Source organism: Schistocerca cancellata, chromosome 1, assembly GCF_023864275.1.
Source record: "Schistocerca cancellata isolate TAMUIC-IGC-003103 chromosome 1, iqSchCanc2.1, whole genome shotgun sequence".
In the NCBI taxonomy this organism is placed as follows: domain Eukaryota; kingdom Metazoa; phylum Arthropoda; class Insecta; order Orthoptera; family Acrididae; genus Schistocerca; species Schistocerca cancellata.
In genome coordinates, this window is record NC_064626.1 from 103,614,267 (window position 1) to 103,639,922 (window position 25,656).

At 38.2% G+C, this 25,656-nt stretch overlaps 2 protein-coding genes across 7 annotated transcripts in view; one reads left to right on the top strand and one right to left on the bottom strand.

Annotated features, from left to right (window-relative positions):
- The window catches only part of LOC126166328 (RNA-binding protein Musashi homolog 2), a 117,313-nt gene extending 103,080 nt beyond the window's left edge, over window positions 1-14,233 (top strand). For 2 of the 6 annotated variants that reach the window (XM_049920393.1, XM_049920395.1), the window contains 3 exons: window positions 1,938-2,069; window positions 7,963-8,215; window positions 8,329-14,233. In XM_049920393.1, coding sequence (XP_049776350.1) covers window positions 2,068-2,069; window positions 7,963-8,215; window positions 8,329-9,135 — 1,062 coding nt within the window. In that variant the 5' untranslated portion in view covers window positions 1,938-2,067 and the 3' untranslated portion in view covers window positions 9,136-14,233. Of the gene's footprint in view, window positions 1-524; window positions 599-1,937; window positions 2,070-7,962; window positions 8,216-8,328 lie in introns of all 6 variants that reach the window. The other 4 variants (XM_049920396.1, XM_049920397.1, XM_049920394.1 and 1 more) reach the window with 3 other exon arrangements.
- LOC126166395 (uncharacterized) overlaps window positions 1-25,656 on the bottom strand; it is a 192,460-nt gene that overhangs the window by 2,390 nt on the left and 164,414 nt on the right. Inside the window, exons 2-4 of the mRNA XM_049920399.1 lie at window positions 21,074-21,157; window positions 7,780-7,865; window positions 4,919-4,982 (exon numbers count right to left, since the gene is read on the bottom strand). Of these exons, the coding sequence (XP_049776356.1) occupies window positions 4,919-4,982; window positions 7,780-7,865; window positions 21,074-21,157 (234 nt within the window). The remainder of the gene's footprint in view (window positions 1-4,918; window positions 4,983-7,779; window positions 7,866-21,073; window positions 21,158-25,656) is intronic.

Sequence of the window (25,656 nt, forward strand, 5' to 3'; positions counted from 1 at the left end):
ATCTTTAAGAAACTGCACCACCGTGTAGAGCAGAATAGAGGTGGTGATGGTGATCATAAAGTAACATTTATTTTCCTCAGACTTAAGTCATTCCGCCTAGTCCTAGAAAGCTTATATGATAGAGCTTTAGCACAGAATATTTTTGAGAATTTTTCATAATTGTTGGTGTAATTACATTATTATACTACCTCTTTTTCACACTATACGGCCAATGACCGCATAAGCGCTAGTCAGAAAGTTTACATTACTCACAGTTCGTGTGCATGCTTATTTTTCTTCATAATAGGCATGGTTACTGGCGATTATCCCTTGTAAATAGGCCTTGAAGCTGCCACACGAAAAGCAAAATACTTACTTTTCTTTCTTAGTAGTGGGTAGTTAAGTGTAATTTGTCGAAACTAACTCTGCACGGGATGGCCGCGGTAGCAAGAAGCAGAACCAGACGCAACTAGTAGATGAAGTAGCTGTTGGCCCAGCGGCACATGAGATATGTGTGTAATATTGAGTGACGTTTGTTTTGCCAGAAGAAGAGTCCGCGATGGAGGTCTTCGCAGAGCTGGGAATCCGCCTGGCGAGCAGTTCTCTGAAGTCGGCGCAGGTAACACTTTACGCGATCAACCCGACAACGTAGACACGTCGTGTTGTTGTATTGCTAACTGCAGGACACTTCTCCTCGTACTATTAACATTTGTTACCGTAGTGAACCACTTGGTGTACATAAAGTCTTTGTTACTCTTATTTTTACACACATTTTCCTCACTCTTGTTGCTGGAATTACATGTATAGAGATCACTTTTAAATGTTGGTTGTCGTTGGTCAGTTCATAAAACAGCTTGTTCTTTTTGTATCTATGCTCATGCAGTACTATATATATATTTTTGGGTCTAATTTCTTTGGAAAATAGACGTAATTTTACATAGGTCTGGGTTGCATGTCATAGTCTTAGCTAGCCTCCTAGTCTCTCGCCTCTCGCACAGAATGACACTAACAGTGGAAGGAATTAGCAAAAAGTATTCCTTATAGCATCAGCAGCAGCGTTGTTCGGCTCAATTCATTGTTGGTAGCCTTCAGTACTAATATCAGGCGTTCAATAATATACCTAGTTCGATCAGTGGCTATCGTATCGCCACTTAGTAGCACAGTAAAATAAAGTAGCCGTAGATATCGTCTTTATAGCCCGCACAATTAACACGACCACGTCGAAACATTGTTCTTAGTAGACTTAGGGAATGAATGGTAGCTCCTACGTAGATTTTGTTGGCAGGCGCACTTGTGTGTCTCTATCAAATAATAGTTACTGGTAGTATGTCATTATTTCGGTCCTAACTATTCAGTTCCGAGTTCCACCTTAATCTGAAGGTCTGCGCCCAGTGTGTGTTAGCTTTAGGGATGCCCACCGTAAAGGACTAACAAGCATGAAACGTGTTACTCCTTTTTAACTCTTGAAGGTCTTAACTCTTCATAGCCGTACATATCCTAGGTCTTATGCATGCAAACCAGTATTCTGTGTGGCATGCTTTCTCCCGCCCATTTTCTCCTGTTTATACTGTTTAATAGTTCGGCACCTAATATAATAATTTACTATTATTGCGTTTTTTGCAAAACAATGGATTTTGGCCGTCCACTTAACGTAATAATAAAAGTAAAAAAAAACATAAATCTCTTGCTGAAGACTTACTTTGTGAATTAAGAGTATTGCTGGAGCGTTAATTATCAAATGGCCAATACAAATCAGTAATAGATATTGACAAGATATTTCTTGTGGTTACTAGTAGCTTCTGATAGCATCAGAGAAAGGGGCTTTGCAGTAGCTTTAAAGGCTAGATTTACTGGCTTCCTTCCACGTCTGCTTATTTCGGGATATCAAACTAATTTCAGATCTCCGCGGCTTGGAACTAGTCAAATCTTCTTTCACGTAGTTATGGTTTATTTTGTAGCATTTTCTTTCACGTCGGAGCACTCCTATAAAGAGATCAAGAAAAGAGAAGACGGAGTCCGACGACGGTTGGAGACTGAGTCCTTATGAAGACCAGGGTGACAACGCCATTGTAGATTGTTCCTCCAACTATGTAAGTAACTCACATGGGAGCAGGCCGGCTTTATAAAACTTTCTAGCGTGAGGCATACTGCAGTCAGTCATTGTACATGACCACTCCAATGTAGTGATGTTTTTCCCCCCTTTTTTTAGAAGAGCAGCTCAGGACTTAACGCTGCTTGTTGCTTCATCAAGAATATGTAGGGCTGAGCGGCGTTGCAAAATTGTTGCTTGTATTTGTGAAACTGTAAACATCGTTGTTTCTTTGTCTCGAAGCTTTCGTCTCTTCTAGGCTTCATTATTATGGATTTAAAAAAATCACTTTGGCTGGTGATAGAGTAAGCATTCAGGTGCTGATAGATTCTTGCTTGACTTTAAACGGAAGCGACTGACCTCATACGGTAAGATTATTGTAAGCATGGGGGCGTACTTGTTTAAGTTCGGTCTCAACACACGGAACGGGCGGAGAGGAGGGGGGGAGAATGTTGTCCTGCGTCATCTGTGGTTCCTTATTCTTAGTTTTCTTATGTGTTAACGTATGTAAACACGAGTCTTAACAAAACTTGAGTTCGAGCATTTTTTATGAGTATGGTTCTAAAAATCATTTCTTGGACACAATATACATGGGTGGGGATTCTTGGAAGATAATGGCTGGGCAGACATATGAAACATCGTAAAGTTATATAGGCGCGAGTGGAAACCAAATTGAGAAGAGTTTAGATAAGGCAAACATTTCAGTGAGGCCAGAAAGTGATGTAAAAATTTCGCCGCGTGAGAACTGCTAAGCAGAAGAATAGAAACCAACGTATTATGTCCACGTAGTGTACAAACTTATTTATTGCAGATGTACTTTAATGCAATTGCTTTATCGGATGTGAATATATTAGCACTCAAATTTTACTTTATACCGCTTGCATTGAGTACTTCATGCAGTTGAAAATTTCGTGCCCATGATGCGTAGCGTAACTTTAGTTCCAGTATTAAGATGTGAAGGAAATACTTCGGCAGTGAAAATGGGTGAAAGGAATTCGATATAGTTTGAAGCACAGCCAGTAAACTTGCCTGTGCCGATATCAGGTGTGCCAGAATGTTGTTAATTCCGAAATGATTACCATCACAGCAAATTTGAGCTCAGATTTCTTACATTTTTCTTTGTGATGCTGTGGATAATAGGTTCCAACACTGCCTTGAAATTCCAGACAAAGATTTTGTTTCGTAGGTGTTCTACACATGATGAAATAATCAAATAATTATTATTTGCTCATTAACTTAAAACTAAAAGCTGGTAGAGCAGTTCCGCCAGCACCGATGACGTAACGGAAGGTAAATTCAGTATGGTTTCTAAGTTACCTTGTTAAAAATTTCCGTACAGTCTTAGGGAAGTCCGCCAGTGTTGGAATTAAGAAGCCCGCGAAATTACTTTTCGTCAATAAAATTCTAACAAATGGTCTGCACGCAGTTCAGCGAGAATCCGCGTGGCGCCGCCACTGCATGTGGCAGTACTGCCTCTGGCGGCAAGCGTATGAACTGTTGTCCACACGACATTGGATAATCGGAAGATCAATAGCGCTTTCGGCAGTCAGAAATAAGCGACTATTCCGAAACTTTAAAATTCGAAAGGAATGAGTGCATTCAAGATAAACATTTTGTGTTTGTTCTGATACTAGTGGCCACATGTAAGCTCGTATGTCCAAGAAAGACAAATTGTTAACGGAACGGCAATCTGTAAATGATGTACATAAAAGAACGGACATAGGGTTTAGTTACGTCAAATAGAACTACGTAGGTCTTTCGAATTAATGTAGAGCGTGTACAGTACATTTCGTACACGTTACTACGGTGTTCATAGGAATAAAAGGATAAAATATTGCTTGCTTTAGATTGACAGACAAGCATACATATTTTGAAGAGTAAACAACTGAGATAAGGGCTATTTGCATGCCTGTTTCTGTGAATAATATAGGAGCTCCGATTAACTTTGCTTTAATAGTAATCGCGTAAAACAAGTAAGTTGGTGGAAAATATGTAATTAAAATTCTCGTGGAACGACGAAAGATCTAAAATATAAGCAAAAAGTGTTGCAAGCTATATCCAGTACAGTGAATAGCCGATGATCATAATTTGCGCACGGAAATAGCTGAACTTGTAAAGTTTAGGCACTAATTAATACGGCGATAATGGCAAATGCGCAAAGCTTGTAACTATAGATGCCCATGCAATGAAATTTCGGAGCGGTTTTAAAACACACCGTGCAAGAAATTAAGGTTCATACGGAAGGGATAAGTTGATGGACAAATGGGATTTCTAGTACTATTTCTTTACTTTATAGGCCAATACATTTAAAAGCATTAGTGCGATAGTTCTACAGTACTTGAGTTTAGTTATACGGTGAAGAAAGTACCTATTTTTTGCGTATGCGGATAAAACACAAGCAGCGAAATTAGTACATACCCTGAAGATTTATGTTAAAATGCTGCTACACTTGATAAAACAATAAGATTAGTACAAATGTCGAGGATCACTTGGCTAGATGCATCAGGAGCGTCAGTCTTAAGTTGCAGAAGTAGCACCGCTGTTGGTAGCCATTTTGAATGTAAGTATCAGACTTCGCACATTTTGCCGCACGCGCAAGCGCGCGCGCGCTCACACACACCCACTGAGTGAAGCACAAAACACAGATAGCACAGAAGCTGCGGACGACCGGGTCTGAGGCTATGTCCCGAAACAGCAGTAAGCTTTTTTCTTAGTACTGCTGTGACAGGACAATATCCCAGCCCCGGCCAAAGAGCGGAGAGACCAGGCTGCAGTAGATCCGCCACAAGCTTAGGCGGCACCGTCACCTCTTCCACTGCTCGGGGAGTTGTAGAAACGCTGCGGACTTACCTTGTAACACTTGGGGTTCGTGAGGTCCATCTGTTCCACGGAAGGCTTCTGCTTTCGGTTGAACCTGCGAACAGAAGCGAACGGGAGTGTTGTTATGCGCGGTCGTGGTGTTAGCAGGGCGCTCGCCCGGTCGGTTGCTGCCAGGAGAGTGAAAGCTGCCGTATCGACTGGGGGTTGGTGGGCGCGGCTGTGCGCGTGCGCCGAGACCCCCACTCCCCGGGCAACCTCCCTTCGCCCTGCCCCTCGCCGCGCAGCGCGCCTCGATGTGCAACCCCCGTCACAAAGCTCTGCCGCTGGCCCGGCGAGCTCAGCCGACAACCTGCATCCCTAAGCTCTCCCTTCTGCAAGACTGGGGGAGGGTAGCTTCACAGGAGTTCAGCCCCCCCCCCCCCCCTCTCTCTCTCTCTCTCTCTCTCTCTCTCTCTCTCTCTCTCTCTCTCTCTCTCTCTCTCTCTCTCTAGTTCTGACAAAGGTGGTCTGTTGGAGACACCCATACAGTAAAGTTACAGTGAATAACTCATTACATTATGGTATAGGAAATATTGCTTTTTAGAAAAGTGTTTTATATTTTTCAGGGAAGATATTTTAGCCCAATTTTAAAGATTTGAATGGTTAAGTGTATAAATTAAAGTGTCAACTATAAAAATACTTTATGCACAGCTGGATGCATACAAAATTTAGATCTAAAAATTTAATCAAAAAGTATTTTTATCACATGAATTTAATCAGTCATGATGATTGTGAGAGGTATAGGTAGATCAAATAGATATTGAAAATATGTTCACTTTTTAAATGTCACCATCCAGTGATTATTTGAAATATTTATGCATTTCCTGAATTGTATATATTCAAATTGAGCTAATTACTCATGTACAAGGTGGTCTAAAGACACTGCCATTGCACACAAAATAAACTAACCTAATTAATGAATAGAACTGATGTTCACAGAAGAGGTGGAAATAGACATTCATTTGTGCCTGTCAGATCTCTTTGAGGCTTTGATTATGTTATTAAATACTTGGAAACTTTTTGATTTTTATCTTGATGACCTAGGAATAAAACTTACTCTACCTATTTATTTGCAGTTATCCTGAGGCACCTTGTCCTCATTTTTGAACAAATGTAGATTATGATAATGGTAGCATCTGCTGACTTGTATAGAACACCTTTCCTGCTTGAGGGTCTTCATTAACCCTCTTACACTGAAGATACTTGATTTGCTTCTATATTAAATGGCTTAACAAATAAAACAAGTTAAATAAAATAACAATCTATGCTCTGATCGCAAAAGTAAACCAGCTATACTACACTGTTGATTATATTTACTATTGGGCCAAAATGAGACAAAATGAAAAGCAGAAAATGTTTGTCTAGTGTTCCACAGTGAAGTATTCTGTTGATGTAGCTCTCCTGTAGAAGTAGCAAAAGACATCACCTGACAGGCTTGTAAACTTTTGTGTCACAAAGACCAAGTTAGGTATGAAGAATTAAGTGAAACAAGAGTTCACTTCAAGGAGGAGGTATATATGTGTAACCACTTCGTCAACAAATAACTCAGAAAGCCAGCAAGTTTTCTTTCTTTCCTGTGTGTCTGTGGACAACTTGACACTTCAACTTTCCATTGAGCTGTCTCCTTGAATCCAAAAGAATTTCCATTCTACAAGAACTGAACAACAACATTGTGTATACAATATGAAATAATTACTTCTGACCAATGATTTTTATAAGAACTCGTTTAAAAATCTTCTACCATCTCTTTAATTTTGTGCTGAGCATCCTTATTACAGACATCTTGTAACTATTAAGTTTAGCTTTCCACTAAACATGGAAGGGAATCACCCTTAACTTAACCAGTCACTCACTTAAAACTAATGTAACATTGCTTCGTTCAAATGTAAATTACTGTATGATAGGACTATAATCAGGAACACATGGTGGAAGTAAAAATATACTGGAGTTAGATCCTCATGGGATTCAGTCAACTTAATATTTACTGTGAAGAAAGGGAAGAACAAAGTTAGTGTGTCTTGACAGAATTGGCTACTGATACTGAATATTTTCCACATGGAAGCCTGGTACATATAATCAGGCTTCCACCTGGAAAACATTCTGTACCAGTAGCCAATTCTGTCACGAGGCACTAACTTCGTTCTTTCTTCCTTTCTTTCCCAGTAAATATTAAGTTATTAAGTTGATTGAATCCCATAAATAATAAATATCTAACACCAGTATATTTTTCCTTCCACAACGTGTTCCCGATAATACCTCGATCATACTGCGTGCGTGCGCGTATCTCTTGCATTGCCAGCAAGCAAACAAAAATGCAGATTCATGCTGTGTTGTATATTAGTAATAGCTGTTCAGCCTCTAGAAGAATCTTAGAAGTGGGAGAGGGAAGAGGGATGTCATCTTGTATTCGTAGTTACTGCTGTAGTGTCACTGTTTCGTTTAGCAGACCCAGAAGCACTAATTTTAAACTGAATTTGGTTTTTCTGTACTTTGTGGTGTATTTCTATGGACTCTGACAATATTTCTTCAGAGTTTCTCAATAGATTAAATACATCATAGTTATTTTGTTTGCTGTGTAAATGTAAATAAGTAAACTGTTTCCATAAATTTAAGTGTCAAAATTGTAAAAAAAAAGAAAAAAAGTGATAAGTTGGTCAAGCAGTTACCCTGAATTAAGCAAGAGGGGATATAAGATAAAAAACGTTTTGTGCAGTAATCTTTCCTGTTACTTAATGTAAATTGTTTATTTTGCATGTTACACGTTTAAAGTTAGTTACATTGATGCATAAGCACGAACTGCCAAACACGTTAAATTAAAATGTCATATATTTAACAAATAATTGCATACTTACGACACATCTCTAGTTGCAATTTGGTAGATGCAAAAGACACCAACAGCTACTGGTACAGCAGCCATAATACCCACTAGTGGAAGAACCTGTAACAGAAATGTATAAAATAATTTTAAGTTTTGTTTTCATGATTTAAAGGTGTTTGCTATAACTATCTTACTTCATTTCTTTTTCTCTCTGCAGGACGGGCATGGAAGGAAACGGTATATTGAAACACGAGATTCACAACGGATTGGTACCAATGAATGGAAATCAGAATGGAACATCTGGAAGGTCATCGCCAAATGGTGGCGGTGGCAGTGGGGGTGATCCAGCACCAGGAAAGCTATTTGTTGGAGGTCTCAGCTGGCAGACGTCATCAGAAAAGCTGAAGGAATATTTTGGGATGTTTGGAACTGTTACAGATGTTTTGATTATGAAAGATCCAGTGACACAGGTAGGCTCTCAAAGTATAATAAAATCTACTACTGTTTTGTTGGCAATAGTTAAAATGTTGTACTAAATGCCACAGTTAAGACTGATCCTTCATAAATTCGGGTTTTGTTACAGAGGAGCCGTGGCTTTGGTTTCATCACATTTGAGGATCCACAGACTGTTGAGAAAGTGCTCAAAGTACCAATACACACACTGGATGGCAAAAAGATTGATCCAAAGCATGCTACACCGAAGAACAGGGGCAAAGTCACCAACCGGACCAAGAAAATATTTGTAGGTGGTGTGAGCCAAGACACATCATCTGATGAAGTGAAAGCATATTTCAATCAGTTTGGAAAAGTCGAAGAAACTGTAATGCTGATGGACCAGCAAACAAAACGTCACCGAGGATTCGGTTTCGTCACGTTCGAAGATGAAGACACGGTAGACCGTGTCTGTGAGATTCACTTCCATACCATCAAAAATAAGAAAGTAGAATGCAAACGTGCACAGCCTAAAGAAGCTGTTCAAAGTGCTCTACTGGGAAAGAGAGTAGTTTTGGGTCCTCTGGGTGTCCGGGTAGGTGCAGCACCACCTCTAACCCCTGCTGGACAGCTGGCTGCAGCACAGGTTCATGTACAAGCTGCTGCCCAAGTGCAGAATGCAGCAGCCCTGGCCGGTTACGGAAAACTCTTCGGAGCATACCCAGCACTGGCAAGTTACCGCTATGCTCCGTACCCCTTACCAGCTGCCGCAGCCGCTCCTGCTCCGGCTCCTACTACTGCAGCCGCAGCCGCCGCTGCTGCTGCCACACCGGCCCTGGCTCCTCCGACTGCTTTACCAGCCAACCCCTACCAGGGCTACAGTCTGACCAACGTCGATATGTCGAGCTTCCAAGGTGTGGACTGGGGGTCCATGTACGGAATGGGAATGTACGTCTGAAGTGTGCCATTCCTTGCAATTTGCTACAGGAGGTTTTGTAAAATTGTAGTGCGAGTGTGACTTGTGAGCGTCAGCTCCCTATCCTGTAACCTTTAATCTTTTTTTTAGAAGAAATTGTGAATAGCAAGTGAATAGTGGTGCCACTTTTGGTCTAGGAAAAAAGTAGAAAAATTATTAGTACCCTCCCCCACTCCACCCTACCCAGATTCCTTCTTGTTACAGGCACAATATTGCATGCCCGCTTGCTCACAATACTGTTCCAACATGGACTGATGAGCATCCCTAGCATTAAGCAATAACTTGCAATAAGCAGTATTATTGTCGTCTTGATAAACATCTTCCTCTGTAACTCATTCAGATGGAGAATCCTCCTATGGAACACTGTCTGCATGCAAGGCAAAGCCCAAAATTTGATATCAGCACTGTAACGGAGGAGTGAGGTCTTCTGATATGAAAGTGACAGCAGCCCACATGGGCTGTAAGATAACTCTTATTAAAGGCTGCTTTTCAGTGTCAAATTGCGTTTAGGGTCTGGTATGTGCAATGGTAATTAATTACCATCGCTAAATTTGATAAGAAAAATAACTATCTTTTGAGTAAAAATTAAAATGCCATCGTGATAGATTCTTCCATTTGAGAAGTATTAACAGATCTCGAAGCCTTTTGTTCTTTGTTGCCACTTTAAAGAGGCACAGTGGCATAACAACAAAGTATTTGCATTTACCTGTGGGGGCATGTTTTGAAATTTCTTTGAAACTTTTTGTGCCAGCAAAAACTTAAATCCTGTTGATCCAACAGCTGCAGCTTATAAATCTTGCTAAATGAGACTGTTTCCCTTGAAAGAACTGCAAGTTGCAGTATCTAGTCAGGAGGCTGAAGTGGCCTCGCACTTCCCACATTATCTCTCATCTAAGCATAAGTAATTGTAATTGTAATGTGTCCCATCGATGTTCCACAGTGAATTTAGTGTAGAATAGTTCTATTGGAGGACTGAGTATTATTTATGTACCAACCGAAATTGTTTGTTGTTCAAATGTAAAAAAATCTTACATACGTACATTTGTTCATTCACCTGTCAACATTCCATAGTTCATGTACCATGTCAAAATTACATGAGGGACTTGTGTATCTCTCATTATTATGCATCGATTTTTCAACATGTGAGATTTGCGGACCAATAATTAACAGGAGCTCCGACTGTTCCTGCAGTGAAACTAAGAGCATGTATGCTGCCTTTTTATTACTCCCCTGGGAGTAATTTCTCCATGCTGTCTGTTCCCTGAGGGCAGGTATTGAAATGTTACTAGTTGCTTTAAGGTTACTAATATTTATTTGTAAGAATATATTTTATTTTCCTGTGTTCATTTTTTAAATTTTTTTAAGTATGTGGTTAAGAGATGTCGCCAAATTGAAAAGTGGAATAACTACTTTAAGTTCCTACCATTTTGTTTTTACTGAACTGATGTTTTGATGTTCCCAGTGCTTGTAGGGTTTGCTCTTAGTTTCGCCTGCATCATAAGATGACAGTGGAAATTGTAGGCATAATTTGAAATGCCTGCAGGTCACAAATGTATGGTCACAAGTGTGCTTTGCCTCTATAGAGGTTAAAATTTTTTTGAGTGTTAAATCCTTTTGTAATACTGTAGATACAACTGCCTACATGAAAATCAGGAACTGCAGGTATTATTACTCTGTGTATACATGATAGTCTTTCCCAACTCTGAAGTACTTTTTGAACATTCTCTGCAAAACCCAAGACATGGACTTCTACAGCCCATGATCACAGTTATAGGAAAACTTACCAGCAATTTTGGTTTAACTTAAAACTTCATTTGTTAGCTTTACAGGTGTAGATAAACAATGTAATACATTGTTTTCTGTGTCAGGTTGTGTTGTGATGATATGTATGTTTTCTTGCAAAGTGTGACCAGTAATGTAATTTGTTCTTTAACGAAAAAAAAGCGTTCTGTATGTTCTTTTGTAGTGATAATTCAAAGACTGAGGCAGGTGTTTCTTACGAATATATGTATAGTTGAAGTTTTTGTTTGTATCCTAGAATGGATGTAAGACTGGATGCTAATCAAGCAGCCAGCTTTCATAGGGTAAGATAAAGGGTTTTCGCAGAGAATTAATCCCAAGCAGAAGGGAGATATGAGTACATTTGTGATATAATTTATAAGCTTGTTAAGCTTAACAAGTAATTTAATTTATCATTAAAAGTTAAATTTATTTTCCATGGTGCCATTTACCATGCTCATAACTCCGATATTAATGGTTATATCTACTCTTTGTTCATATGTTCCTTTTGCTTGGGTGACAATACCCTTTTATAATATTAAAACAGCAATAAGTGTTTTAAGGAAAGAAAGGATGAAACCCTCTATTTTTGTATTTAATTCTAAATGATAAGAGCAAATAAAGTTTGTATTTTTTCTTTGAAAGTCTCTCTTGTGGTGTTCATGCAGGCACCACAATGAAGGAAAATATTTTAAAAGAGAGGGTTGGTCTGAAAACAGAAAAACAACAAAAAACAGAACTATGTACTCCTTATCCTTACTTCTACTAGTTATTTCTGTTTTTGGTGGTTTGTCGTATTTTAAAAGTTGTAGTAATAAGTACACTTTACTAGTTCCTTAGTGTTAGATGTTTTTTGTAGTCTGTGTGTAGTAGTAGTGGGGCTGGATGGACTGCCATCTGGTAGCAAATACTTGCACTTGTAGAGCAGTTCTGAATAAAGTAGTTTCATAGTAGACCAGCTGCTTGATGGTATTATTCCTTACTTGTATTTTTGCTTGGTTGGCCTGGAACTTAACTGTTTTCAGCTTTGGAAGTTGGGGGAGAGAGTGGTTGAAAGGAGTTACTGCTATTAACCAATCACTGCTTTACTGTGATGTTGTGACAGAAGTCATTGCCTACACTCCTTCTATGTGTATGGCATTAGTGTTTTTGCAGCTGAGGACGACCAGTTGTAGCTCCCCAAAAACATGTGTAATAAAATACATTGGTTCAGTGCCTTACAAAGATGTACTGACAAATATGCATGGCATCGATTATAGGGTCAGATCCTCAGTGCAATTAAGCTATGACCTCCATCTCTGTGTAAAACCTGCATCCTGTTGTAACTAATCTTTTGTGTAGGTTTTGAAGTGCGGAGCATGCCTAACATGGATCTGAAACTAATGTGTATTTGTTTCTCACATGCAGCCTCAAAACAATATCCCTGTTGTGACTTCACTCAGTGCTTAAAAGAAATCGTGCAGTGTCTTCGTAAATTGCCTGTTGCTGAGATGTGCTCAGGGATAACAGCAGGCATGTGCTAATCCTAGAGTAGATGCCTCCTGTTAATCCTGATAAAACTCCTTGAAACACTCGACTCCAACAAAATTTTTAAATTTTTCACTGGATGCACTCGGCAACTGTAGTTTCCTATCAAGTTTTTTGGTGTGCGAGAATTAATTTATTGATGGATGGCGTGTACCGCAGTTGGATCTCGACACGGAGTTTGCACTCAGTTTTAACATAAAATAATTTGAGTATCCCTGGTGTCATGTGTGCGTTGTTCACTGTACTGATAGTAGCTGTACTTTGTTTTTCAAGCCTTGTCATTTCGGGGATAGTTTTGTTTTCCTTTGTGTGCGTACTGCTTTTAGTTTTACAAAACCTCACTAAACCTGGCTTCCAAATACTTGCGTTTGGCAAATAGGGGTTCTCCCTGTAAAATAGTAGACCCGAGTATTGCCAGCAAAATATGCAGTGTATGTATTGATGGTAGCATGTATAATAAACGCAGGGAAGGGGATTACAATTGCAGTATGGGTACTGCTGTACTTAAAACATTCATTTACCCTACACGGTAGCTGAGGGTAAAAACTAAGTGTGACAGTATTCAGCACTTAACGTTTTTTGTTAAGTGCTTCAAACACTTTTCTTGCACCTTCTCATATATATTTTTTTTTCTAGCACAATGAATTTTTGTTATTGCTGCTCCCATTATTGCTGGAAATCCTGTAGAGCACTTTAATTAAATTTTTGATATGCTTTTATGTTTTTTAAAGAGTACAGATTTCTGATTATTTGAAGTATGACTTGCTCACAACTTACTCGGTTATTAGGTTAGTTTATTAAATGGAGTACAACAATGGGCAATCAACAAGTTAAGCTTCATACATGCTAACCTGCATATCAAGAGCAGGTCTTACAATGCTACGTTGATGTGCACGACCAGAGAAGCTTTTGGACTGCTGTACTTACCAAGCTCATTAGTAAGAGCACAGCTTCTACATCCATATTTAGTAGAAGTGAGTGTAATTTTCATAACAGTCTCAAAATGTCAGCCTGAGTTTTTGGCTACTGCGTAACAAAGAGCGCTCGTTTGCATGAGAGACTGCTATATAAGAAATGGTGGTGTGGGATGTTGTTGGTGGTTAAGTAATAAGCTTCAGCTCATAAAACAGAAGAGAACCGTTGTTAACCATTACGTTAAATTGTCAGAATTTCACTGCTGTTTGTTGTGCATGTCAGCGTAGTAATAGATCTCATTTAGGCTGTTAGGAAATACATAAATATCTAGTATTACCTGTTAAGTGTAGTTTGTAGTGAATCGGAAGTATTGTGCAGTTATAGTTGAGCTACACAGAGGCTTGAATAATTAAAGCTTAGAAATTGATTTGTGTAGAATGAAAAATTCTCATGGAACACTCAACTCGATATACATAACAAAATGATAAAAGTTCAAAAGTGTTCACTGGATGTGCTATGATCTGGGGAAAAACACGAAGTACTCACATTTAGTGAAGAGGGTACACAGCAGTTGCTGTTGTAGTACCTGGCTTAAGACTGAAATTTTAATTTGGGAGTAGTTTAATACCAAGAGTTCGGCCTAAGATTAAAATTCTTTGTCACCTTTTAGATATAAAAAATATCTTGGGACACAAGCTTGTTAAAGGGCCCCAGAAGGAAATAATTCCATGAAAGATGGAAGATATTTATAATGACTACAGCAGAAATGTGGTTTGTATGAAATCACCTCTGCAAAAAAAAGGGATACGAAACTTTGGTGTCAGCAGCTAACTGCATGTGGCCTAAAATAGGTGTCCCTGTGTTTCTAGTCTACTACTCTAGTCCAGTAGTCCTTTAATGTGACAGTACTGTGATTATTTTTGAAGGAGTTTTGGAAACATTATTGATAACTTTCTTCAGATACTGGTGTGCTCATTGAATTACACTTTTTGGAGCACAGGCCTTAAAACTGCAACTTTCAACTAACACAGATACTTATTTTATCCGGTTAGTCTTTACTTAGTTTTATGAATACTGTTTGTTCCACACACACACCTTTAGAACTGTGGTAGCCGAAATCTTAAAAAGGAAGTTGATGTGTGTAAAATCAGACGTGAAAAATGTGCAAAGTCTTCCAAGAGGCTTGTGAGCAATGCAACACACCACCTTCTGAAGGCACTTTGCTGTGAAGGCAACCTACGTAGAAATAGTCTGTTGATGCGTTACAACCTTTAAAAAGAAAACTGTCTTGTGATTGTATACTAAAATGTGATATCTGATGTTGATATTTTAGATCATATACATATCCCATGCAATACCTACTTTAACTCTTGAACCTGTTGTGTACAAATTGTGAATGTTTTAATGTTAATTCGAGACCATAAGTGCTGTATTCAATCCTGTCTTCCTAAAATTGTACTGCAAATAATTGAGGTGGGACCATAATTAGAATGCCCTTGATAATTTCTCACATAACAGAAATACCACTTAAACTAAGTAATATTTAATTTTTTAATACATATATTAAATAACATTCATCTCTAAAGTATTAAACCCAGACTGGCACATAACTTGTCATAGAGAGAACTGTATTAGTGTAATAGTTTATGAGCAGTAATTTTAGAAGGTGGATATAGTGATGTTTCGTATCTAAATGCATGGTGCACGACTTAATACTAGGTGTCCTCAGTAGCCAGCAGACCTTGGTCCTGCCTATCCCCACCAACTGAACAGTTGTACAGGTGCATCACATCTGCAGTGTCTTCAGTCAGCTTTATCATTTTTCAGGTGAGTGAATGTATACATAAATATATACGTATTACATGTAAAACACACGCTTTCACAGAGAAACAACATGGCAGTTATTTTCAACATTTTTGTATTGGAATGAAATGCACTAGAAGTTGTTGCTTATTGGAAAGTCCTTGCAACGATTGGGTTAAAGTACGTAAGCAATCATTCTTACGGTTTCATTGTGAAACAGCTACATACCACTCATGAGAGAATAAAGGACAATTTTAAGATTGTTAGCTTAAACATTTTTACTGTTCTACAACCTGAGACACAGTTTTGTTAGATCTTGAAGCAGTTTGTGGGATTTTTTGTTCTTGCATGAATATTTTATGACCTGCACGATTAATTTCATGACTGGATTTAAATGCTCATAAGTAATAGGATGATGCTTACAAGCACACTATTGGGAGTCTTTTTCTTCAATCTTTCATTTCTGCACTACAAATTTTGACCTCACATCACATAAATAATTCACCTATGTATGTACATATGAAGAATCATATTTTTGTTTTATACAGGTGAAATACTGTTTGTGCTCGACAATATTCTGGTTCGGAGGAGTATTTTATGTTAACACTATAATAGCATTAGCACTATTGTGCTCGCTAGCTAGATGGTTGCTCAGTGATACTGTGGATGACACTAATGTATGATGAGTACAACGTGCTGGACTTTTGTGTATCTGTTGACAGCATTTTGTAAAATTTATCAGTATGAAGAAAATATTATTTGAAATAATTCTATGTAATGTTCTAAAATTAATTAAATGGGAGTTTTCGCAGTTTCTGTATTAGTTACTTAGAATATGTACGAAAATGCTCAAATTTACATTTGGCAGGGATGTTTTGTAATAAAATCTTGGGACTGCTATTGGATCATTTGATGAAGACATCCAGACTGCACAATCCTCATCTTTACTTAACTGCCTGCTACAGCTAGTGCCCTCTACTCTGCATATTGTGTGTGTAATTGAAATGTTCTATCAACTTAGCTTTATTTCTTCCTTAAATGCTAGTAAATGTGAAGTTTCTAAGAAAGAAAACTGACAGAACACTACACTTGTTACCAGCAGGACCAACGTGTTTTAATGTTTCTTAGATGCAGGAACACTATATTATATAGTATGTGTTTTCCCTGGTGTTGGAATACAGTTGTATGTCTTGGTGTATGAATGGTGCTAGTAATAAACTCCAGCTCTACAAAAGACATGGTCAAGAGACACAACTCGCACTGAAGAGGAACACGCTGAAATGCATGTCTGGTCATCCTGGTTTATAGTTTCCCTTATAGCCTAATAACTACTAACATTTTACAGTCAAGGATTGATTTGTTTGCATAAACAATAAAACTTCAATCAACTTCTTTATTATTGAAATGTGAATATTATTTTGACAATGAAGTGTGTGCGTAATGCTAACTAAATTCTTCATTTAGCATCTTTGAGGAAGGCACCTGCAGCTTTAAATATGACACAGCTTGTAATTGCAAATGGTGGATTTCCAAATCAGTTTCCCCTGTAAACTGTGAGGAGCTGAAGAGTACTTCAAAATAGTTGCGTGTATGTGTCAAAGTAAAAGGTCTCAAACTGTTATAGTAGTGACTGAATTTTATGGCATAACACTGAAGAACACACCACTAAAGAGCCTCATTTGAAAATGGGATTTGCTTAATACCTAATTAAAACAATTGTAATGCTTCAAAGAACCTTAAAGCTGTAACAGCACAAATTATGTCTAAACAGTTGAACAACGGTAAGTAAACAGTGACAGTTTGTGATACTGTGACAAGTTGAGTTTTCTTGATATGAAGCAAGAGATGCTATCGATTTTTATATCGATATTTTGGGTAAGCTGGTAGTGTCTTGCAAGAATACTACACTGCAGCCTGTTATCTCAACAGTTTGTTAAATTTGTCAGACTTATAATGAAGTTGATTTTTCTATTAAAAAAAAAAAAGCTAAATGTTTACCCAAATTTGCAATCATTATTCAGAAATGTGTTTCGCTCATGACAAAGGGAGGAGTAATGTATATATCATCTGTAGTACATACTTGTAGTTGTACATGCCTTTAAGCAATGTAAATATCTTAGTTACATTGTTTCAATTTACACAATACAGTGAAATAATTTAGATACATGTATGTCATTGGGAGGGAGAGAAAAGTGTATAGTGGTACAAAGTATTTGCTTGTGAAACACACTTAAAGAAAGCAACGGCTTCTCATGTTCACAGAATTAATAAGCTGATGTGTAAGAACTGCACTCGACAACATATGCTACAGTCGCAGGTGTCTACAGGAGTCTGGGTCTTTGAGGCGGTAGGGTCAGGCATAGCATGGGCACTTGGTCCCGTCTCCTAGAATCTGAAGTGGAGGAGTGTTTGACGGGGACATACTGGATCACAGATTTATCCTATTCTGACACACTGTGCTAGGAATAACTAGGATGTAAGATTTTTAGTGGGAAATTTTCCTTAAAAGTTGGTTTTACCACTGTCCTACAGTGGATACAGATGGGAACACTTTAGCCACCATAACAGCAAATGTTCCATTCATGGAAAAACTAGCCCTCATTTAGGTTGTTGAGACCTGATATACTACAGTCGAGCAATTGTAGACAGTGAACAAAATGTTCTGCTGTAGTGTGTTTCATTCATCTGTGGACTTATTCATCGGTTGGAAACAGAAAATATACACAGTGGTCAGAAAAATCTGATAAGCTTGTAAGGGCATTGCACCCACGGTCTCATGATGTGATGAGAAATAATTGTTAAGAAAACATTTCAATACAGGTTAATTGGCATTGAAGTTAACCAATCAGACCTTTGGGCATGCAAATTAAAGTACCATTTGGTTTCCTAAAACTGAGCAAGAGAGCAATAAAAAATTGGACATGGGATGGCAGTAAGAAATGAACCCATGCCAGAGACTAAGCATTATTGTGGCCTATCATCTACACTATGAGAATGACTGATACTAATTGTACCTGGCAGGTCGATCGAATTTGCATGGATAGTGGTCAGAGTGGCTAACTTCAGTGCTAATTAACTCAGATTCCGTGCCATGTATCAAATTTTTGTCTCAATATTAATGTAGGTTAATTCTTACAAAGTAGTCTTCTTCTTTGTAAGAATTAACCTACATTGATTGTACACAGCCACGGTCTCATGTCAGTTTAGACAAAATAGCATGTCTTAATATTTATTTCTCGGCATCTGTAATCACATGTGGAGCAGTATTTTCACAACTCGGTGGCCTGGTTGTACATAAACTTGTGAAAGGGCAGTCGTAATTATAGGATATCAAGAGTGCAGGCTATCAACAGTGTGTGATTTTAATGTCTTCAATTATCTAGCAAAATTAAACTATCGAGAGAATATAGCTTTCAACACACATTTCTTTAATTTCTGTTGCTCAATGTTAAAAGATGGGAAAATTATGCGACTCATCAGTTAACTTCGGTGAATTTTTTTAAGCAAGTTAAACATTATAGATCGCCTGGAAGTAATATTTTTAACTTGCTTCTACAATTACGAGTATTGTTTTTGATGATACCTGGTGTATAGTTATTTATGTTTGTATGCAGTGGAATTTCAGTGTCAGTGCACCATTTTTTGCATATCACAAAAAATACTTTGCTACTTTTGAGCATTGTTAGGTGATATGTTGATATAGAGTTCAGTGTGTGTTGACAATAATCACGTAAATTATTTAACAGGATCACAAAGAAAATGTTTATCTTCTAGGTTTCAAAGCAAGCGCACCCACAAAAAAATTTGGAGCATAAGTGTTATTGCTTAAAGAGTCACACTTGTAAATTTGTTTTGTGGTGTTAAGATTTTAGTGTTAAATATATTCTGTACATCCCTATTTCTAGCTTATTTGATGGTTTAGATTTGTTTCATTGTTAAATGAAAGATTAAATTGTGTGACTCGATAGTATTGTGTAAGATGACCCAATACTATTTTCCTGACATGTTGTCAATCACTAACTTCAACAGACTTGGTGGTTTCAGTGAACCACAATTCAATTGACAAACATTGTTATCCATTTGCTATCATGAAAACTAGAACTTTCAACCACCAAGGTGTATTCTGATATGGCTGACAGCCTTTTCTTACAGGATTTTGATGACACATTCATATACTGCTCAATTGCCTTTTCTTACAGGATTTTGATGACACATTCATATACTGCTCAATCACTGAATGCTATTAAATAAGTTACAAGGAGTGCCCTTCAGGTGGAGGATAAAAGATATTTAATTCACTACCTTGTGGAATTTTAATTGTCAGTGAAAATGTTATATTCAGAACCTTACATATTAAATATATATCTTCTGTCCAAAGTGGGTTCACATTTGGACTAATTTGTACCAAGACCTTAGATTTGAAAATTTACCACTCTCCTTGATAATAGGTTGCCTTGACCTATCTATAATATTTTATTCAAATACTTTTTTCCTTACATGGAATTTCACACGCTCCGAAATAGCCCCAACAATTTATTATATTGTGTGTGTGTGTGTGTGTGTGTGTGTGTGTGTGTGTGTGTGTGTGTGTGTGTGTGTGTGTGTGTTTCTTGTCACATCCAAATTTTATAAGGTTACATCAGAGTGCAAAGTCAAGATGAAGCTACAAAGAAGATTAGTGTAACAAAGCCTGTAAATATAAGATTGTGAATGAGAAAGCTGTCCCTGAGGTAACAATCTTCACACATTTGACCTCCTTTCAAAATGTTACCTGCAGTCAGGAGCAAGACCATTAATTTACACAGGTAATGTGCAAGTGAACCTGAGAGACTGCTCAAAGTAGCTACATCATAGTTATCTGCTTAAGTGGTTAGGTGTCCTGTTCTTCATGTACTCTCTCTATTGAGAGGTTTTAGGTATACTTATATTTCATCCAAACAACTGGCCAGAGAGAGGATGTTAAAAACATCATATATAATCGCAAATAGTTGGTCCACTTAAATTGTTAGGTGCTTTCCAGACACTTTCACATCAAAGATGAATGGGAGGCTAGTGTTTCTCTCCCGTTTCAAACTTATTGGCAGAATCTTGGAAAGTTGTAAAATTCATACACTAAATTAAGACTGCACATGAATGATAGATTTTTACTACAGTGTTAATCTTTTACATATTTTATGTAGCATTTTGTATTAAAAAAAATAATTTAGATGTTCAGAAGTGTGTGTTCCATGCTAATCACTTAAGTTGCGTTGTTGTGATATGCTCACTGTCTTAAAGTTTGTTACATCTTATATATCTGCGAGTTCATATTTTTATAGTACTTTTTAAGTTTGCAGGTAATATTTAAATAAGAATGTCTTGATTGGAAACGATTCATAAAGTGGGAGAACAAAGGACGGACAACATATTAGGAGGTAACTAGTAACATTATACACCAAACATACTGCTTTAGTAACCCATATGGTGTCTAGCTTGAGACACCTTTAAATGAACGTTCTCCTAAATCCATTGTGTCCCAGAAGGGATGCTCACTAGTCAAGAATATGACAGGAACAATAATTTCAAGCAAAAGTGTAGTAAATGAGGGATCAGATGCATACCTTAAGAGCTATGAACACTGGTTAATTTTAACCTATGTAACACACAGTTTCCACTTAACAAGTGCTCATAGCTTCTGGGGAATGCATTTCAGAGCCCATGTTTGAGACATTTGCTTCAAATTATCAATCCTGTCATATCACTGGATGACCATTCCTCCTCAATAATAATAATAATAATAATAATAATAATAATAATAATAATAATAATAATTTGTGACAATGTAATGTAGCACAGCTGGCCTTAGATACTACTGCAGATTCTATCGTCAGTAGGTAGTGGTCATTGCTGAACTTACCCCATAGTTCTTCATCATGTTCTTCCTTGTAAAGGTCCTAGTGTTCTTTAGAGGCTGCATAATATTGCTCGTAAAGCACAGTTGCTGGAAAAGAAAGTTTGTTGCAACAGATTCAAAGTAATTTGGCATTTATGTAAGTGTTGTATTACTTTACATAAGCTATGGAAGCAAACAAGGTTACGCAATGAACTTGGAATTTCCATGGATATTGTTACCTTTGCAATATCCTGAATGGTTTTTTCAGCCTGTTAGGCATAAGCAGCAAGGAACACAAACATTTTTAATGGCTTCGTGTTGCTTTGTACCTTGCTAGTCAAATTTACACTCAGCGAAGTTCAACTATTTTGCAAGTAATGACAGAATACTTCTACAAAAATTAGTGCCTGCACAGTTCTTCGCGATCGTCACAGCCTTCTGTACACATCAGGTCTGTATGGTACTAAGATACCGGAATAGTCTCTTCCACCAATCCGAAGAAGTAATTGGAGACTAACTTGGCTGGCTGCCAACCAATGCAGCATCACACAGGAAGGGCTCATTCTGGTAATTGTCAAGTCATTAGTAGCCCTTAGTAGTGTATTCCTGGGTAATTAAATTACAGCTATCTCAAGTAGTGCTTTAGACATTGTATTAGCACATGAACTTCTTCAGATTCCTAGACAAAGCCCAAGGATAATTAATCATCTTTAAAGTAACGAATATTCTGGTACAGTTGCTTTTCAAATACTTTGTTGAGGCGTGATGATGGCACTGACTGATCTTCAAATACAGGAACGAGAACTGGCAGTGGCAGCTTCTCCAGTATGTGAAGAAAAACTGAATGATACATTATTAACCTGCAGTGGTAAGATACACTGTGAACAGTGGAACACCTCCTTCACTGGGACACAGTTCTGTGAGAACTCTTTGAATTTTACTATTTTAAATGGTAGCAGACACATTAATGCATACCAAAGGTCGTGGGAAGTATTACTTAAAGGTGAACATAGTCTGTGTACCTGTACCTGTACCCATCCATAATGTGACTTATCTAGAGTAGATCTGGTAGAATGAAAAATCATTCACATAATTGCTCTTGCTACTGATGCAAACTGTCACTATAAAAAGAATCATACTGTTGTCACCACTCTGAGTTGGTCTTAGATATAGTTGGTATGTCATCTGAACCAGCAAATGTGTATGAGTGTTAGGGTCTATGAATTTTGATCCACCTTGCTCCATTACCATCTGAAAAATGGGGGTCTGTGCTTCTTAGGTGCAAGATCTCTTAATATCCAAGTCTTCCCATAATGGAGTCAGAACATCCAGCTATTTTCTGAGCAGCTGCAGTGTGAAATGGCAGTCTCAGTGAATGGTCATTTTTCAGATGTGTGAAGTCGCTACCTACAATGTTTTCAAATATTAGTATTACACTGTTGTAGATCATTCACGAATCATTTATGAAGTTACGACCACACTCCAAATTTACAAAATGTGATATAAGCAAGCCAGTGCAGTCAATTTTTATAAAAGATCTTAGCCAAATTTATTTCACAGTGTAATAGAGCCTTTATTACCTACCCATCATTAAAAAGACGTGGGTTTACTATTATGAGGCTCGACTGTTAACATCAGATACAGCTAGGTAGCCAGCCAGCATCCCCCTATCTGCCATGTGATGTATACATCTGCCCGTCAAAGGCTTGTAAGCGGAAAAAGGGCACTACGAATGGGTCTAGCAGAAGTTTTGGAGACATAGTGGGCAAAGGGGCAGGCCAAGTAATCGGAAACTAATTAGACTACCATAGAAGGCAGACGTGGTATTAATTTCTACGTGCAAACGAACAGAACACTGAAAGGTTCTGGCGTGTAACGAAAGAGGAAGTGGCAGCAGCCCTCAATGAACCTGCTTTGTACACCCAAGCGATAGTTAACCCACAAGGAACAGATGCGGTTAGGCTGATTCTCTCACAAACCAAACACGAACACCAGCTCGTCATCGGAACAGTTCCGAGAACTTGCAGAGTGCGAATCAGACATTTTCTGCTAATGACTTCAATTTGGGGGGCACATCTTGGTCCCGTGTAATTAGGCTCCAGGATTTGGTAACGCGAAACCCCAACTACGGAAGCACCTGCCGCGTAACAGCATTATTTTACTTCTGTAATAATATTTTTCCTTCCTCCGTAAACCATGGACGCTAACATGAGTCACGTCGAATCCGAAATTAAGGACCCATGTTTTTTGAACGGAACTGCTCTAGGAGGAGAAAAACGAAGAAAGTTACGAACTGTTGGCTGTAAAGAAATTATACCACAAAAATTTTGATTGTACAAGAAACACAAGACCTGAAGAAACAAGACTTGAAGGTAAGTGGTTTGCTAAGCGTTTCTACGCAGCACTCTTGCCGTATACGTAGATGCTGAAAGAGAGATGGAGCATCTCAGACCAAAGTAGAACCACATTTTGATGCTATATGTACTCACGACGTTGTGCAACATCGAGGTATCGCCTTTCAGAGCTGACGAAACGGCTGTTTCCGGAAGGTGTATGTACTAATGCCAGTGCACCGCACCCAAACTGGATGATAATAATCATCATAAGGACATTCGGAAAAATTGATACTAAAAATGAAACAGCATTAACTTAAAAAAATCTAAGAACTGAAACATTCAAATACGTCGGTAACAAAGGAAACTAAGCGTAGTAAAAGTCTCCAGAGAATAAAAATCAATCAAAACCAAGACTAAATATGTTCGTGGTTGTTGACGTTCCAATGATAAATGAGGCCGTTTTGTAAAATACAATTCCAAGGTGGTGTAAGTAATGAGGGATAGTAAATATGGCCTACATTATCTATCAACACAGAACTCGAAACAGTAAAAATTACGAACTTATTACAGAGCAAGTTTAAAATTCTACGCGAAGACTGAATTAACCAACGCCTTGCCAACATTTCATAAAATTTGAATTTATTGACAAAAAGAATCTCTAACGTCAAAATTATCTTAGTCACGTTGTTGTGGTCTTCAGTCCAGAGACTGGTTTGATGCAGCTCTCCATGCTACTGTCCTGTGCAAGCTTCATCTCCCAGTACCTACTGCAACCAACACCCTGGTCTCCCTCTATTATTTTTACCCTCCACGCTGCCCTCCCAATACTAAATTAGTGATTCCTTGATGCCTCAGAATATGCCCTACCAACCGATCCCTTCTTCTAGTCAAGTTGTGCCACAAATTTCTCTTCTCCCCAATTCTATTCAATACCTCCTCATTAGTTATGTGATCTACCCATCTAATCTTCAGCATTCTTCTGTGGCACCACATTTCAAAAGCTTCTATTCTCTTATTGTCCAAACTATTTATCGTCCATGTTTCACTTCCATACATGGCTACACTCCATACAATTACTTTAAGAAACGACTTCCTGACATTTAAATCTATACTCGATGTTAACAAATTCCTCTTCTTCAGAAACGCTTTCCTTGCCATTGCCAGTCTACATTTTATATCCCCTCTACTTCAACCATCATCAGTTATTTTGCTCCCCAAATAGCAAAACTTTGTGTCTCGTTTCCTAATCTAATTCCCTCAGCATCACCCGACTTAATTCGACTACATTCCATTATCCTCGTTTTGCTTTTGTTGTTCATCTTATATCCTCCTTTCAAGACACTATCCATTCCGTTCAACTGCTGTTTCAGGACCTTTGCTATCTGACAGAATTACAATGTCATCGGCGAACCTTTACGTTTTTATTTCTTTTCCATGGATTTTAATACGTACGCCGAACTTTTGTTTCCTTTACTGCTTGCTCAATATACAGATTGAGTAACATCGGGGAGAGGCTGCAACCCTGTCTCAGTCCCTTCCCAACCACTGCTTCCCTTTCATGTCCCTCGACTCTTATAACTGCCATCTGGTTTCTGCAGAAATAGTAAATAGCCTTTCGCTCCCTGTATTTTACCCCTGCCACCTTCAGAATTTGAAAGAGAGTATTCCAGTCAACATTGTAAAAGCTTTCTCCAAGTCTACAATTGCTAGAAACGTAGGTTTGCCTTTCCCTAATCTTATTTCTAAGATAAGTCGTTGGATCAGTATTGCCTCACGTGTTCCAACATTTCTGCGGAATCCAAACTGATCTTTCCCTGAGGTCGGCTTTTGCCAGTTTTTCCAATCATCTGTAAAGAATTCGTGTTAGTATTTTGCAGCCGTGACTTGTTAAACCGATTGTTCGGTAATTTTCACATTCAACACCTGCTTCCTTTGGGATTGGCATTATTATATTCTTCTTGAAATCTGAGGGTATTTCGCCTGTCTCATACATCTTGCTCACTAAATGGTAGTTTTGTGAGGCCTGGCTCTCCCAAGGCTGTCATTAGTTCTAATGAGATGATGTCTACTCCCGGGGCCTTGTTTCGACTTAGATCTTCCAGTACTCTGTCAAACTCTTCACGCAGTATCATGTCTCCCATTTCATCGTCATCTACATTGTCTTCCATTTCTATAATATTGTCCTCAAGAATATCACCCTTGTATAGACCCTGTATATACTCCTGCCACCTTTCCCTTATTTGCTTAGTACTGGGTTTCCATCTGTGCTCT